Source organism: Neophocaena asiaeorientalis, unplaced genomic scaffold (assembly GCF_003031525.2).
Source record: "Neophocaena asiaeorientalis asiaeorientalis breed wild unplaced genomic scaffold, Neophocaena_asiaeorientalis_V1.1 scaffold23, whole genome shotgun sequence".
Classification (NCBI taxonomy): Eukaryota; Metazoa; Chordata; class Mammalia; order Artiodactyla; family Phocoenidae; genus Neophocaena; species Neophocaena asiaeorientalis.
Window position 1 is genome coordinate 2518900 of NW_020175047.1, and position 17795 is coordinate 2536694.

The 17795-nt window shown below is 37.7% G+C and overlaps 1 protein-coding gene and 1 pseudogene across 2 annotated transcripts in view; both read right to left on the minus strand.

The window, feature by feature from the left end:
* The window catches only part of DLG2 (discs large MAGUK scaffold protein 2), a 783758-nt gene that overhangs the window by 565835 nt on the left and 200128 nt on the right, over positions 1-17795 (minus strand). For both annotated transcript variants that reach the window (XM_024763574.1, XM_024763575.1), the window contains one exon: positions 1245-1414. In XM_024763574.1, coding sequence (XP_024619342.1) covers positions 1245-1414 — 170 coding nt within the window. The remainder of the gene's footprint in view (positions 1-1244; positions 1415-17795) is intronic.
* LOC112412101 (charged multivesicular body protein 5 pseudogene) lies at positions 5976-6624 on the minus strand (annotated as a pseudogene).

The following is a 17795-nucleotide window of genomic DNA, read 5'->3' on the forward strand; positions in this document are numbered from 1 at the left end:
CTAAGCACCTTATGTATATTGACTCGTCTAATCCTCACAAGATTTCTAGGGGCAAGTGCTATTATTACCTGCATTTTGTAGATAAGAAAAGTAAGGCTCAGAGAGGTTAAGCAATTTGCCCAAGGTCAAACAGCTAGTGAGCTGCAGAGCTAGGATTCCAATTTAGGCACTTTGGCTCTGGAGTCTGCACTCAACCAGCAAGCTTTTCTGCTCACCACTTGCCAGCTATTAGTTAAATGTTTAATTCTCATAAGCCCAATGGGATGCTACCATTATGATCCCCATTTAATAAGGGGGTTGGCCTAACCAACGTCACTCTGCTAGTAAGTGGCTGAACCAGGCTTTTAAACTCAGTCCCGCCTGACTTTTGGGTCTGAGATCTTAAATACCACCCACCACTACCTCGCAGAGAAGGTGGTGTGCTTATTTGTAAATCACATATAGCATTAGAGATTACACAGATTTTAAGGGAAAGAGAAATAATTTACTAGAAGAGTATAGTGACTCTGTAGTCAAAATCTTTTAAAATATTTAAAATACTCAAGCCAATTATTTGATTTTTTAAAAATATTTGAGATACTGTTAATATTAAATGTCATCATTCTGAAGAGCAGAGCTCAAAGGACTATTCTTAAAAATTAATATAATGATTCATCTTACTGTTTATGTGATTCCCCAGGGTAACTGCAATTACCTCAAGAGATTTGTGAACATTTCAGAAAAATAAATTTTAACTTATTTTGACTATTGCAAGTATAAAATGCTACGCAGTACTTGAATACAACAGATGAGTATTATCAAATCAAAACAAATCACAAGTGTCATAAAAATATAATAATTGTTATTTCAGGATAGGCTATTCCAATTATTATTTTTCACATTACTATTTTACTAAAGGAGGGAGGTTACCATTTACATTTGAAAAGTTAGAAAGTATTAACATGCCGGCTAAGTCATGAGGATCCGGTAAGATTAAAAATTTATAGAAAAATGTAGATGGTTGTTGTTGTTTATAAGAAAATTTCTTCAGAAATCTATCCTTTCCTTCTCTGAGTTCATATTTACAGTATTGGTTTCTTTTACTCTACGTAAAAACCTACCATTATCATAGGATTTCAAAACTCATGGTAAGCGCTGAATGTCAGACAATAAAAGAATGGACTACATAGATGGGTTATGGCATAATCTTTAGCCAAATAGGTTGTCACTGGTGTTCTACTGTGAGTTATTTATGTGTCTATTACCTTTAGGCCCTTTGAACAGCTTGATTTCCACAACAGTCTCCAAAATGGGTCGTCTTCTACGCACGTACAGCCGAACGATAGACCCTGCTTCTTTGAGCGCTTCCACTGCTTTACTGTGGGAAACCTCTGACACATCCACCTCGTTCACCCGTAAGATACAATCATTGACCCTGAAAGAAAGGAAAAGAGGCAAAGGTCAGGAGTGGCTAAGAGAATTTCTGAAAGAATCTTATGAGTATCTAACCTTAAGATGTGGGGTGGCAAAAGGTATAGGCAATTTAAAAATATTTATACTTGGAAGAAATACTTCAAATGAAGGAAATCGAGAAAACCTTGAACTCCTCAGCCTTCACAGTTTTCCCAACACTGACCACCCTACTGGTCAGGTCCCATACTGAACTCCAGTCCATTCTGACTGGGACTGCATCGCATAGGGAGCAGTTAGAAGGACACATATTTTAAGGTCTCTGTCAGTCATATCAGCATTTTGATTGGTTTTAATTGCCTTGACTGAGGGTTACAATTTGAGTGGTTCTCAGAACTTACTCCCATAGACTATATAGACATAGCAAATGTAACTTTATAAATTAGTTTTTCTTGAATTTTTAATTTACTAGCTATAAAAGTAATATATAATCATTTTAGAAAATCTGAAAAATATAACACGCAGAAAGAAAAAAATATATACATGAGTCGATTCAATCACCTGAAATAATGTTAGCTTTCTGGCAAATTATCTTCCAGTGTTTTTTTTTTTCCCCTCAAATTCATTTCACGATATTATAGGGATTAAAGTCCAGATCTCACAAAATTCAAATAAAATCTCAATCCTTGCCCTAGGTACTTTCTTTAAAAACTAAGAATTATGACACGGCCTACATTAGACTTTTCCTTTTTGCCATTTTTTTCATGGGAAGGAACAAGCTGACTTTTCCATTAAGCTTTCTAGATACTTTATAGTTCATAGCGGCCATGAACTGTAAATCTCTTTTATATTCACAATAATAATTAGTGAGAATATTAATAATGGTTAAGGGTGTCAGACTTGAGATTAGAAGGAGTTCTTCCCCTCACTCCACAGATCCATTCTCGTGTTCCCCATCCCAGTTCGCTGTGTTGCTCGGAGTAAGAAATAAGGGGCTACCCCTGCTTCACCCCTCCTCCCACCACCCATTGAGCTCCACCTGCAAAGTATATCTATAGTCCATCCAGGTTCCTCATCTCCAGTGCTACCCCATTGGCTGAAGTCAACATCATCTCTCACCTGAACTACTTCCACAGCCTCCTACCTAGTCTCTCCAATCCTCTCTCGTCACCTTCCAACTCATTCTCCACAGTGCCCAGGATAAAGTGGACATGGTTGGTTGCTTAACCCCCTTCCATTCCACTCCCCACTTCCTTCTTCCAAACAGTGCCTGATTTTGTTCAGGTGATCTATTCTTCAGCAAACTTTTGTTAAATGAACGAAAGAGCAAGTCTAAGTTCAATTATTGGGCCCTCTATTTCCTAAGTTTGTAAACACTGATAATTTTTTTAACTTCTCTAAGCCTCCATAGTCTCATCTATAAAATAGATATAATAGTAATGCCTACGATAAAGACTTTGGGGAAGATTAAATGTGGTAATGTACATATAAGTCCTTAGCACAGACCCCAGTATGTAATAAGCACCTAATAAATGGTTGTTATTGGTAGCAGTGCACAATTTGTTGATTTGCAATATTCTTAACTATTGGATTCCTTCCATAGTCTTATGGAATAGGATCTATTACCCATATTACACAGACAAGAGTTGTTCCAAGTGGTTAAGTTCGTTGTCTAAAGCTGTCAGCAATTTGATTAGAGATTGGATATGATCCTAGGTCTTATTTCAAAATTTGTTCTTTCCTCTCAGGACACATACATCTAATGTGATGAATAGTTTCATGCATGTTGTACACATCAATTTAAAATTATAACACGGTAGTGGAAATATATAAAAAGTATGGGAGGAATTTTCCTATCTTTTTTGTTCATAACTTTTCTATACGTATTTGCGGAACTGAGTGATAGGAACTCTTGGCTCAATAAGAACCCTGATTAGCTTCAAGTTCTTGAGCTAGAACAATCTCACTTACTAAGATTCAGTGGTGTCATTTCATCATAACAGATGCTATGGCTTTAATAGGTTTATACAGACATTTCCTCTCTGACTGACTAAAAAAAATCATGGAAAACTACCAATTAAAATAGTTTTGAGAATGTAGGCATCACGGGTGCCAGCCGCCCTGCAGCAGCTGGTCCTTTGAGAGTGGGTAATTTTGTCATCTCATGATAATGCAAAAACATAATGTTTACCATCACCCTATGCTCAGCATACTAATCATATATTAAAACACTGCTTTCCATAGAAGGGAGTGGCTGACATTAAAGAGAAAATTCTAGATGCTCTATCTATTCAAACTCTACTAAATTTTTTCCTTTTGTATACACTGGAATCCTTAATTGTCAAATGCTGGGGTGAGGAAATCACAGCCTAAATCAGATGTTTTTTTCTGAACATGTGGACAAAGTAGGCAGCTTTAGTGCACTAAAGAAACCCCCACCGGACTAGCAGTCAGGAGGTTTGGATTTGAGTCCCAGCTGTGTATCAGCTGTGCGACCATGGTCGAGTCACTTCATCTTTTTGAACTTCAGTTTCCCATGAAAAGAGAGTAAGCATGCCTAGAGTTCATGAGAGGAGTAACCAGACAGATAAATACATGGATTTATGCGTAAACTGTAATGTACCATATATGAGAGAGTCGCAGCTATTGATAGGTGAATCAAAGATGCTGTGCTCAGAATTTGTTGAAAGGTAAATAGGATGGAAATTGAAAATTTTCAAGGGTCTACTATGTGCCATATATCATTTTAGTGACTTCACTTATTTGCTCGTGTTTAAATCAAACCATTTATAAAACACAGATTCTTATTTTACAGACAATGAAATTTTACTGACAAGGTCACAGTGTTGGTGAGGGCAGCAACACGATTCCAATCTAGTTTTGTCCTTTCGTGGAGCCTATGCCGATACAAAGTTACTCAGAGTTGATTGTTTAAAAAAAAAAAAAAAAAACAGAATGTGAGGGGAGAAGTTTATATTCAAATTCTTAAAACAGAAAAGAAAGAATATCAAGCCAAACTAGGGAACTCAACTTTCCTTCCTCCCAATCACTTGAAATAGCATTTGGCGAGAGGGTCATGGCGATTTAGAATTAATTTTCTTTCTCTACCAGTAGATAATCTCCATGAGTAAAGGCAACACTGGAATTCATTCTGAAACATATAAATATACCACTAGCTTCAAACTCAAATAACACTGTTTCAGTGAAAAGTGAAGTCTTTATCGTATTTCTGAGACATTGTATTAGAAAGCCATTTACATACAAACTTTCTCCCTACTGTACCCACATAATTAAGTTGACGGTTTCACTCTTTCAGGGCTTGCTGTTTTGGATATACGTCTACAATATCCTTTTTGTGGACCAGTATTGTCCATGAAATTAAAAGGTTAATTTTAATCTTCCTATTCTCAGTTCCTTTGGACATTCTGGTACATTTCCTTGCAGAAAATATCTTTGAAACAAAAAGTACATTTCATCACTAACATGTCCACAGAATCACATCTAAAATTTGCACTAAGCAGGGAATTCCCTGGCGGTCCAGTGGTTAGGACTCAGCGTGTTCACTGCTGAAGGCACGGGTTCAACACCTGGTCAGGGAATTAAGATTCTGCAAGCCGTGTGATGCGGCCAAAAGAAAAAGTTTGCACTAAACAAATATTCTGGAATATGATATAGTATCACTGAAAAGTCAACTAATACTTAAAAATTATTTGTTCTACTTTGAAGATATCTAAAATAACATGTAATGTCTACTCTCATTCATAGGTATTAAAGTATGTTCTATTGTAAAACAAGATTTGTGATTTTATACATTTGTAAGGATGTTAATTCATTAAAAATAATCACTAAATGCTTGTGTTAATTTTTTTTTAAAAAACCTGTTTATTATGTATTAAAAAATAGTGGGAGGAAAGATAAAGTTTCAGCTCTGGTTCTTTGTGGATGTGGAGATTACGGATTTCCTTTTTTTCCTTTTGAAAAATATTTATTGAGTATAAATAAATGTCCTATACATTAAATATCAAGAAATATTCATTATTGATTACAAGTCCGCTGTAACACTGAAGGAACCACAGAATCAAAATAGCCACCCATGATACAGTAGTGATAATTCCATTCCAATATTGGACACAGTAATGATTTACTCACAAGACACAACAAAACTCACCAAAAAAGGCCATCACTTTAACCAACCTATAATACCACAAGAGAAAATGGTTTTGAATCATAGTATGGACAGTCCCACTAATCTCGACTTTGTCATCAATTTATCAGGTCAATTTGAGATTGTGGAGATATGCTGTCATAGAACTTAAAGATTCCCATTTCCTTGGTTTTATTTCAAAATTACTATTAAGGAATGAAGTTATACATACCCAATGATAATTTTAAGTAAGTTAGTATTTGATAAAAGAAAAGGAATAAAAATTTAGTATGAAGAAAGCTTCCTTCAAGCAATGAATCTCTTAATGGAAAAAAAAAATGAAAGCAATGTAATTAACTTTTTCTCCACAGAAAGGAAAGAAACCTAAATCTGTTATGGCAAACTTGGAAAGATAAATATTTCCTAGTCCCAGAATATGTGTTTATTTTACATGATGTACTTGAATGATGCAAGTCCACGAAGCAGGGATCTGTGGCAATCCGAATTCACCCACCAGGACTCCATCCTTACTCTTTGTGTCAGTGGGAACACCTTCTGGAATTGCAGGGCAGCTGCTGCTTCATCCAAATAAGAACTGTCTTTATCAGCCAGAAGCTCATTGCCCAGTGCAGCCAACTCTGCTTCTAGGTCATCTTCATCTAATTCTGGGGTGACGTAACTACGACTCAGTGCTTCTTGGATTTCATTTGCATCTTCCATCATATCCTCTAGCTGGTCTTGTAGATCCTCAGTCTGGTCGATTTTCACTTGCTTGTATGCTTTCTTCATTTCCTTTACACCCAGTTTCATAGCATCAACCGTGGTCTTGGTGTCCTTCAATGACTGGATGATGTAATTGGCTTGTTCCATGTTAAATGACTGCTGGGCAAGACTGTCCCGCTGCTGCTCATACCTTTGCAGGACCCTCTCTCATCTTCTTGATCTGATCCTTATACTTCACTAGTTCAGCATCCAGCCGAGAAATCTTCTTGTCAATGGATTCTGCCCTGCTGTCCTCCGTGCCAATGCAGTCAGTCAGTCAAGCTGGGCGGCGGAGCCTTGGGTTTCGCTTTCCCGAAGAATCGGTTCATCTTGGGTGGCCACGAAGAAAACCCAAACGTTTGAGCAAAACCAGAAACGGAAGCAGAGTCACCTCCGCCTCCGACTTGACTTCCGGCCCTCCATGCGCAAGCGCAATGTGCCTATTCGGATGTTTTAAAAAGCACATTTCTATTTTTGTTTCTTCCAAAAGTTCTATAACGGACATACATCATCGTGGAGAACCTAAGAACATGGGCCTGGGAGCCTTGGCCTCACCTAGACACGACTGGGATCTTGTCCCAGCTCTAGAACTCAGGAGCTGTGTGACTTTGGGCAAGTCACTTGACATCTCAAAGCTTCAGCTTTTGCATGTGAAAATAGGGATAATAAGATTGCTGTACGGATTAAATAATATATGTGAAATATTTAGTACAGTGCCTGAAAAATGGTAAGCTATTATAGTCATGAAAAACACAAGAACAATTTGCAGGAGAAAGGATGTGAAAAGACTACAGTGGAGGGGAAAAAAATTCTAAAGGGACAGAAAGGAAGAGAGGGCTACCATCAGGTACTGAAAGTATTTTTGAAATGGAGAAGAGAGAAAGAGATGCAATGAATGGGACTTGGGGGAAGAAAAATGTAAAAATAAGGCTTTTAAGTAAGTCTTGTTTTGTGGAGTACAGCTTTATTCCCCTTTCACCTTCCCTCTCCCCTACCATCAAGAAAACAGTCAGTTCTAATATAAACTATAGCTTTATGGTAGCCGTAGAGAAAGCTTCTAAAGATCAGCACACTTGGCAGAATTCCCACCAGCTCGTGCCCACTCTGTCCTTGCCCCACTCCACACCTGTAAACACATCCAGCCACTCAGACTGCTCAAGGCTTGATTCAAAAGGAGGCTTTAGGTCACAGGTCTGAAGCTTAATTTTGAAACTTACTGGTTATTAAGATGGGGTGGGTTGGGGTCTTGATTGGCTTGTTCTTTATTGTCTCCACTCAGTCCTACTCTCTTTGGTCAAATAGATGAATTAATTACAGACCAAAGGGCCACATCATGGAGAAAGCTGATCAATGTTTAATGTGCTGGATGAAATGCAATACTACATTATCAAATGGAAAACACTGGCTGGGAATTACACTGTCTGTGCTTAAATAGATCAATGATTTATAACAATCAGAATCTGTTTAAAAAGAATAATTGCATAGATTTTATGTGAACTATAAGGATACCAGAAAGGCTCTCAAGGTTAAGGTTGCAAAAATGCCTTACTTTTCTTTTATTCTTAGAGTCACTAAAGGTAGGTTAAGAACAAATAATAGACACTCAAAAGTTTATTTAAGAAAAAACAGGTGCTTTATGTTACCAGAGAAAAGGAAAAAACAACACAACACACACACACACACACACACACACACACACACACACACACACACACATTGACCCAAATGGTTTCAAATCATTATGACCTTTTCTAAATCTACTTAATTGTCTCTGTCTGCTGTCTTCCAGTATCCTCTCATGAAGCACATGTGGGTTCACCGGGTATATTTAAAGTTCCACCAGCTAAGGTTCCTCCTTATTGAAACTTCTCACCTTAAAAAACCATTTATTTCATTGACCTCACTAGGTGCTATTAGTCCATTAAAATTGAGAATAAAATAATAAAAATCAGCATAATTTAACAGTTTTCTAGGAAAGGTAAAGGACTGATGTTTTGGAAGCATCAGATATGAGTTGATGTAGTAGTATCTACCAGGACTTTTTCTCTACCAAACATTCACAGGGTTGCAGGAAGAGTGACAGTTCATAGAGCTTATCATGGATCATTTGTCAAGTTTGACAGTTCCTGTTTTGGGGAATCTGGAATCGAAACGATGAGATTCAGAGGTTCTATCTAAACAGAAGAAATAGAAGTTTGAAAGCTTCATATTGGGGCCTTTTTCTTCCACACTGACTGAAATGTAGCAAAAGCTTATTTGCAAGAAGATAGGAATAAAGCAAATTTTTGGAAAGAAGTAAGGGCTTCAGTCCATGGTTGTCCAATCCAGCCTTGAATTTCAGAAGATATTCCAAGTGTCCTTCTAATTCATTCCCCTTTTTGATTAAGTAAGCTCAGGTGGATCTTTGTTACTCATCAACAAAAATTTCTAACTAATACAGGCAGACTTTGTGACCAGCACTTTGCATGCACTATATCCCTTACCTCATTCCTATTTTCCTTTTAATACTTAATTCAAGTTTATCTTGTCTTCTGGGAAGTCATCCTTGGCTCAACTGGCTGGTCCAGTGTCCCTCTACTAGGTAGCCAGTACAAAATATTAATGAAGTTACCAGACCCAGCAAATCAAAGTATAGGACATTCTGTTAAATTTGGATTTCAGATAAAAACAATAATAATTATTATTCAGATAAACACTTTTTAGTGTAAGTATGTTCTGTATCATGTTTGGGACATACTCAAAAATTACTTGTGTTTATCTGCTATTCAAATTTAATTAGGCGTACATACTGTGTTTATAAAAGTACAGTATTTATAAAAGCACTAAACTGTGCTTATTATACTGAACTGTGGTCTCTGGTTTATTCAAACGGTATAATCCTTGGTACATAATGGGAGATATTTACGCTATGTACTACGTATATATTCTTTAATCTGTTTAACCTGAACAGAAACCTTGAAAGGTAGATACTGCTTCTTTCATTTTACAACAAAAACTGAAGCTAAAAGAAGTCTATAATGACAGTAAGTGTTGTCTAGGTAATCTCAAAGCTTATGCACTGCACCATCCATATCTCTCTAGTTTGTTAAAAATAATTTTGGGACATAATTAAGGACCAATCTCAATTGCTAACCATCAGTAGGATTAAGGATCATGCTAGAAAGTGGTAAAGCCGAGCCAAATAGCAAAACCTAAATTTTTTTCTTAAAGAAAATCTAGTTCTCAACTTTAGAGTCAGATTTCTATACTTTAAAACTAGATTTAGAAAGGGTTCTCAAACTTTAGTGTGCATTAGAGTTACTTGAAGGATTTAAGTCATAGATTGCTGGGCTCCACTGCCAGCGAGTTTCTGATTCAGTAGGTCTGGAGCAGGAAAGAGGATTCACTTCTCTAACAAGTTTCTAGGTAATGCTGGTGTTGTTGGTCTGGGACATACTCTGAAAACCACTGCTCAAGGTTCTGAAGGGTTACTCTACTTGGCTAGTGTGTGGTTCATTCTAAAATGAACAGGACTACTCAGTCTTATGTAGACCCAGGTGACTGTGCTGGAAGTTCTGAGCTCTGACTCTGAAGCCAATCCCTTCAATTTTGCAGCTCTTCATTATTTGGAATGAAGTCTCTAAGGGAATATGGACCAGGAGACCACAGCTGCCATACCACGTGAAATTGTGTGTGAGAGCCATTTTCCAGCACTCATTTTATATGAGACTCTTTTCCCTACTGTTTTCCTACAGCAAAGGCCAACAGAGGGCTCCTGCTCTCGTCTCTGACTCTGGGTGAGAGTAACTGGAGTTTATGATCCGTAGAAGCCATCTCCTACAGTGAATATACTGTTTTTCTCTCTCCATTTGCCACTTCATTTCCCGTATATAAAACCCTTCCAGGATTCTCTGCAGCTGTCATCTGGGAAAAATCACAGCTTTCCCACGATGGGGGAAGAAATTGCTATTTTAGAGTCAGTGATTGGTCTTTCGGCACTTTCCCGGAAAAGGAGAGAGTCCAGTAACAAATCTCAAGCCAGGTAACTCGGTGAATGCAACATGGAAAAGAGGCACTAACTAGGGACTTCAAAGGGAAAGGATCACAGGACTGGAGATTACTTAGTCCACTCAGTCCAATACTCTGTCCACAGATAGGACTACATATCAACTTTCAAGAAACGAGGTCCCGGTACCTCCCATCTGGATTAATGAAGTAGCTTTCTAGCTAGTTTTCCTGATGCCAGGTTACCTAGTCCCTCTTTACGTCATCCCACAGGCAAGCCCAGCTCAGCTACAACTTCCTAAAGCAACCCTATCATTATTTCCTCTCCCTCAAAATTCGTCGAGTCACTTAACCTATATAAAATCAAAGCTGTGGTTAATTTATCCTTGTATTCCTAGTGTCTGCTATACAGTTGTCACTTAAGAATGAATGAGTGTCATTGAAGGGCCTCTAAATCTAGCCTCTTCTTATGCCTCTCAAACTCCTGCTTCAGTCAATCCACATCCTCATTGTCCTGAAAATATAACAAGCTCATTCCTGTTTATACATTTTATTTCATGGTGCTTTCTGCTCCCAAATGCCTAGCTCAAACCAGCCTCATTCAAAGGCAAGCTCACACTCTCCAGCCTCATGAAATATTTCCTAATCACACAAGTCCTCATTGCCTATGATGCCTGAAATGCAAGTGCATGGTAGATTCTCATGAAAAAGCTACAGATTGATCTGGTACCCCTGCAGAACCTGTAATTAAGTACTATACATTAAGAAATGCATTTTCAAATGTTGGATTTGATTTTCTATTTTTCTCTACTAAGATTTACTCCAATCCCAGAAATTGATATGGGTCAGCATATATGAAATCGATAATTTTACATTTTCTGATTCTAATTTGATTTGACTATGTGATATTGATGAACATTTTAGTGAAAAGTTGAGAAGCACAAGGAGCATGGTATGGTGGGAAGAATAGTGAGTTATAAACCAGATTGGAATTCTAATACTCACACTTTCCATTTAAGTAAGGCATTTTTTTTCATGTCTCTGTTTAAATTGAGTTCAATGATTTTACAATTCTTTTCTAACTCTGGTGTTCTATAAATCTAAATTCAAGGCTAACTCAGCCTGCCACCTAGCTCCACTTGGAAGTCTGGAATGTACTTGAAATGCAACAGAATGCCAAATTATGCTTATTCTCTCTCCATGGAAAACTATGTACTTTACTTTTTATTCTCTATCAAAGTAAATCATTCCATCTCCAAAAATGGGGAGTTCTCCTTTTCTCTCAGACACATGTCCAATCTGTCACACAGTTTTTTAGATTTAAACTTTTCTTTATACTCATTTATCCTACTGTGGCTCTTATTGTCAATCACCCAGATTCTGGAAAAAAATCTGTAACCAGTCTCCTTGTTTCCAGTTTTGTCCTTTACAATCCATCTTCCAATTTTTTGCCAGAATGGGGCTATTGAAAATACACCTGATTGCTTTATTCCCCTATTTAATAGTCTTTGACTGCTTTCCACTGCCTACAGCAGATTTTCAAACATTTAAAAAACATAAGCCATCACTCTGATACCAAAACGAGACAAAGATGTCACAAAGAAAGAAAACTACAGGCCAATATCACTGATAAACATAGATGCAAAAATCCTCAACAAAATAGTAGCAAATCCAACAGTACATTAAAAGGATCATACAGTATGATCAAGTGGAGTATATCCCAGGAATGCAGGATCCTTCAATATATGCAAATCAATCAATGTGACAAACCATATTAACAAACTGAAGGGGAAAAACCATATGATCATCTCAATAGATGCAGAGAAAGCTTTTGACAAAATTCAACACCCATTTATGATAAAAACCCTCCAGAATGTAAGCATAGAGGGGACTTTCCTCAACATAATAAGGCCATATATGACAAACCCACAGCCAACATCGTCCTCAATGGTGAAAAACTGAAACCATTTCCACTAAGATCAGGAAGAAGACAAGGTTGCCTACTCTCACAATTATTATTCAACGTAGTTTTGGAATTTTTAGCCACAGCAATCAGAGAAGAAAAAGGAATCCAAATTGGAAAAGAAGTAAAGCAGTCACTGTTTGCAGATGACATGATACTCTACATAGAGAATCCTAAAGATGCTACCAGAAAACTATTAGAGTTAATCAATGAATTTGGTAAAGTAGCAGGATACAAAACTTATGCACAGAAATCTCCTGCATTCCTATACACTACTGATGAAAAATCTGAAAGTGAAATTAAGAAAACACTCCCATTTACCATTGTAACAAAAAGAATAAAATATCTAGGAATAAACCTACCTAATGAGACAAAAGACCTGTATGCAGAAAATTATAAGACACTGATGAAAGAAATTAAAGATGATACAAATAAATGGAGAGATATACCATGTTCTTGGATTGGAAGAATCAACATTGTGAAAATGATTTTACTACCCAAAGCAATCTACAGATTCAATGCAATCCCTATCAAAAAAAATAAAAAGTATAAGCGAAGAAACCCTTTCTTCAAATGAAATCTTACTCAGAAGCTACATAATGTACATTTATAATTGTCTGTATATAACAAAGGCAGATTTTCTGTAATTTCTGCGGTGGGGAGGGAAATCTTACTCAGAAGCTACATAATGTACATTTATAATTGTCTGTACATAACAAAGGCAGACTTTCTGTGATTTCTGCGGTGGGGAGGGAAGGGAATCACAGCAGAGCCTGTTGGAAGGCCCTCGTTTGTAACTCCACAGAGGGCTCTGAGGAATCCAGAGTCAGGGCATCATATATGACTGAGCAGGGGCTAGTGATTACTGAAAGAAATCCAGGGCATGCCCTTTCTCCAGGCCAAGTGCCCTGGCACTGACCAGTGTCTGCTGAAGTATCTTTTTCTAAATCACATTAAAATCACATAAAGGCTTCTTGTGGTCCAGTGGTAGCACCATTCACAGGGTTCTATGGAACACAGATTGAGTCCACTTGCCTTTTTTGATAAAGCTCAAAGACTTTCACATAACACATAAGTCTTTCCACAACTGGTTGTTATTCACCTCCCCAGCCGTGTCTCTTGCTATAACATTATAGTTTCTTCAAACCCCATGCAAATTCATGACTCAGGCCTCTCTCCCTGCCTGGAATAGCCACCTCCAGATGTCACATTTGTCTGAGTGCCTTACCCATTTTTTAAGACTAATGTCCATTCTGAGGTAGCTTTACGGTTTAATGGGGGGAGATAGTAAAACAAACTAGTAAAATTCAGTATAATAAGTCCTATGGCAAGTGAAATATAGGGTGTTGCAGCAGTATATAATGGGAGAAGCATGTTGGGGCTAGGGAGGCTGAGGAAAACTTGGAGCAACTGAGGTAGCTGAGACCTGAAGGTCAAATAGAAGTTAGCCAGGTGAATAAAGAGAGGGGAGAAGTGTTCCAGGAACAGTTTAACTGCTGGTGAGGCGAGGAGTGGAGATCAAGCCTTGATTGAAGGCCCTTGCAAGGCATGTTAAGGAATTGAACTTGAACCTAAAGACAATGGAAAGCCATTGTAGTATTCAAAACTAGAATAATGTTTTAGAAAGAGTTCTCAAGGTACAGTGTAGAGATGTGCAGACATGGATAGATTTGGGGTGCAGGGGAGTCCGGAAAAAAGAAAGCAAGGATTATTGTTAGAGGCTATTACATAATCTTGATAAAAGACATGGTGGCCTGGATTAGACTAGTGGCAGTGGCAATCAGGATAAAGGGAAAGGGACAGATGAAAGGGCTAATTAGAATCTACTAGATATACTGATGGATTGGTTGTAGAAAGTGAAGAAAAGGAGGAAATATTTTGTTTAAATGTTTATTTCTATCTACAAGTCATGAATCACTTGAGGGGAGAAACCCTATCTTACTCATTTTTGTATCTTTACTGCCTACTATGGTGCCAGGCAGAGCTGGCACTGAATATATGTTTGATAAATAAACCAATGAATTTTAGAAGTGGGGAAGTTGATAATGACACCTCTGCTGTCAGTATCCATACTTTTCCCTCATCCTTTCCAGTGATCTTGTCCTATGAGAATTCTGTGTCTTCTCATGTCCTCTCATTTCTCTTGCAATAAATATAATCAATTCAAATTTAATCAACCTAAGAAACAGCCTGTCATTCACAGGCATATTTGTATTAAAAAAAAAAAAACAGAACACCAGTAAGAAGGCAAGGTCTAAACAAAACTGATCACCAATGATAAGATCTCAAATATTAGTTGAAAGATATAATTACACACACACATATTCAACCAATATTTATTGAGCATGTACTATATAGTGCCAGGTATTGTGTAGGCACTGAGGACACAGTGGTGAATGAGAAAGATACTGATGGCCCCAGATGCGAGAGGTGGGGAGGAAGAGATTTACAAGAAGATCCCAAATCACATCACAAGGACAGCAGCCTTTATTACTTACATACAAGACTAATTCTAGTTTAAGCACACCTTTTAACCTTAAGAGTTTAGGTATTCATTTCAAGTTTTTATTAGTCATATGATTATTTTCACTCTTGGAGCTCAATTTTCATAGAAAGAGAGAACTGAACCATAAGCAAGAATTCAAGTATACCATGTGGCAAGATGCTTGTAATCTTTTCCCTTATCTTGAATTGCTCTTCACTTACCATGTATTGATATAAGAGGTGTGCCTCAGTGCCCCCCACCATGGGAAGTGTGCATTATCTCATGAGCCAACTGATATTCTGTGTGCTTTTACTTACGCAGAGCAACTACAGATTGTTTGATGGTAAGTGATTTCAACAGTTTATGAGGTGTATCAAATATTTAAGAGAAAATTTTCAACACCTTTAAAATTCTTAAAATTATAAATGTTTAATCTCATAGTGAGTAAATTCACTGGTTGTTACAGGGAAACAATTTTCAACATTTGTACAGTTCAATAACAAATAAGATACCATTATAACTTGATTTATCTGTTTTCTTATTTATTACATCTCTCCCCAGTAGAATGGAGCTCTGCGAATGAAGAAATCTTACCTCTAATTTTCTCTGTTTTATCACCAGTGGTTAGCATAGCTCTTCACGCAATGAAGTACCACCATCCACCCAAATTTCCATATTCCTTTACTTTCCTCACCCTCCATATCCATTCCATTAGCCACATCAATTACTTCTAACTCCATAATGTATCCCGATCCATCAATTTCATTCCATTTCTGGTACCACCATGCAGTCCAAGTCACCACCACTTCTACCTGGACACATTGGCTCACTGGTTCTTCTCCTGTTCTCTACAATACATTCTCTATATTCTCTACTCTAAGCCAGAGTACATAATTTTAAAATTTAAATCAGATGCCGTCACTTACCCCTTGCTTAAGCCCTCCAAGCTCTTCCTACATCATGTAAAATAAAACCCAAGCCCCTCCCCCCACCTCACAAAGCCCTGGCTCCCACTTCTTCCCATGCTGTCATCTTCTACCACTCTTCCCTTTGTCCCCTTCTACCACTCTTCCCTTTGTCCCCTTCATGCCAGCTGCATTGGCCCTACTTTTAATTCTAGTATGTGCCTAGCTCACTCCTGCTTTAGGGCACTTATACTTACTGTTCCCTCAGCTTTGTAAGTCTTTTCCCTTACCTTTGTTTGGCCAGCTTCTTTTAGTCATTGAGATTTTGCCTTAAATGCCACTTCATTAGAGAAGCCTTCCTTGATCACTCAGTATAAGAGCAGAACCAGCCACTCATCTACATCTCTCTGCTTCATTTTCTCCATAGCTTTTATGACTGATGATATTTTGTATGTTTGTTTATCTTCTGCCCAGTAGACAAAAATGTAATTTCCTTAGAGCAGGAAACTTGCCTGTCTTGTTGACCATTTTATGCTTAGTGCCTTGGACAGTGCCAAGTCCATAGCAGAAACTCAATAAATAGTTGAATATCAAACTAATGAATGAATGAAGGGATGAATGAATTGTAGTTCTACCTAATTTGAACTGGGTTTGTCAACTACAAAGTATATACAGTCTTGCTGCCCAAATTTGAATTCTGATAGCTCTAGCTTGAAGACCTTCTTAAATCCAAACCCATAATTATTGGAATTACTTAGCATTGACAAAAACTGTGAACAATTCTCTATATAGCAGAAAATGCTAAATTGCCTGGAGATACTAATTTTCGAGGGTAGATGATTAGTGATGCTGTTTCCTGACCTTTTCCTGAGCTACCATAATTAGCTGTTATTGTTTATGTGATTTCATAATATCTACACTCCTTATTTTTTCCTAAGTTAAATCACATTTCATAAAATAAATTCAAATAAATTTTGTGTTGAAAACTCATGACATATTTTGAAATTACTGGTGACATTTTGTGATTTCATAAAACCAGAACTGGAGCTCCCTGATTTAGTGGTTGAACTGGTGTTTGCGGTGGTAGGCTCAGTCCCTTACAGTTGTTCTCAGCTGTGGAGATAAATTTCAGAGGCCTGGGGATTGTAGCCAGGAGGATTAGGGGCACCATGAAGGGCACCTTTGCTCACAAATACCTTCTTGCTTTCAGTAAATCGGTTTTGTTTGAATTAATAAATTTCTCTTTCAAAATATAGAGAAACCCACTGGTGTCAACCATCCACATGTTATACATAATTGTCCATATGGGCTATGGGACTTCATTTTACAGCATGGGTAGATCAGGGGACTCTTCGAGGGGCAATTTCATTGAAGAATTTATTAGAAGAAGCCATGGGCACCAGGGGAGAGAGGAAAGAAGCTTTCAGAAGATAAAGGAGATCAGAAAGAGACCCCAAAGTAAAACCATACATTTCCTAGGACTCCTGTCACAGCAAAGGTAGTAACCTTTGGGAACAGTAAGTGTTTATGTAACACCCCAACAATATTTTGTTTCGTTCTTAAAGCCTAAAAATATGCTGGGCAGATACTCTACCTTTTTAAATGGAAAAACTGAGGATTAGACAAGTTAAATAACTTACTCAAATTCACACAGCAGGGAAGAGAGAGAAATAAAAATTATACATTAGTTTTAATAGTTCCTGGTCCTGTCTTCTTGCCATTTATCACTCCTGTTTATGCTGTTGTCACTTAGTCCTTCTGTTACAATTGTCTGCAAAACTTCAATCCTGATTGAACCCAGCTCTCCATCTTCCTCATTGCTTCTTCCAGAGCAGCTGAACACTGAAGGGCTGGAGAAAACCCACGAATGGTGGGTGTCCCTGTAAATTCATGATCTCCAAACACCCTGGTCAGTTTGCTATCCTTCCTTCTGCAATGACAGTCTCCAAACCCCTCCTTTCCAGCATCACTTCCAGCACATACCTACCTGACTACGTGCAAAGCCACGCTGTTCTCTCTCTTCCTATTACAGTGGAGGAAGTGTCTCTTCTGACACCAAGGTCCATCCATTCACATTTTCTTAAAGACCTCACTTAATCATCTAATCTCTTAACATCCTGCATCTTCAAACTCAGTCTCTCTAGTTAACCCATTCTCTGAACA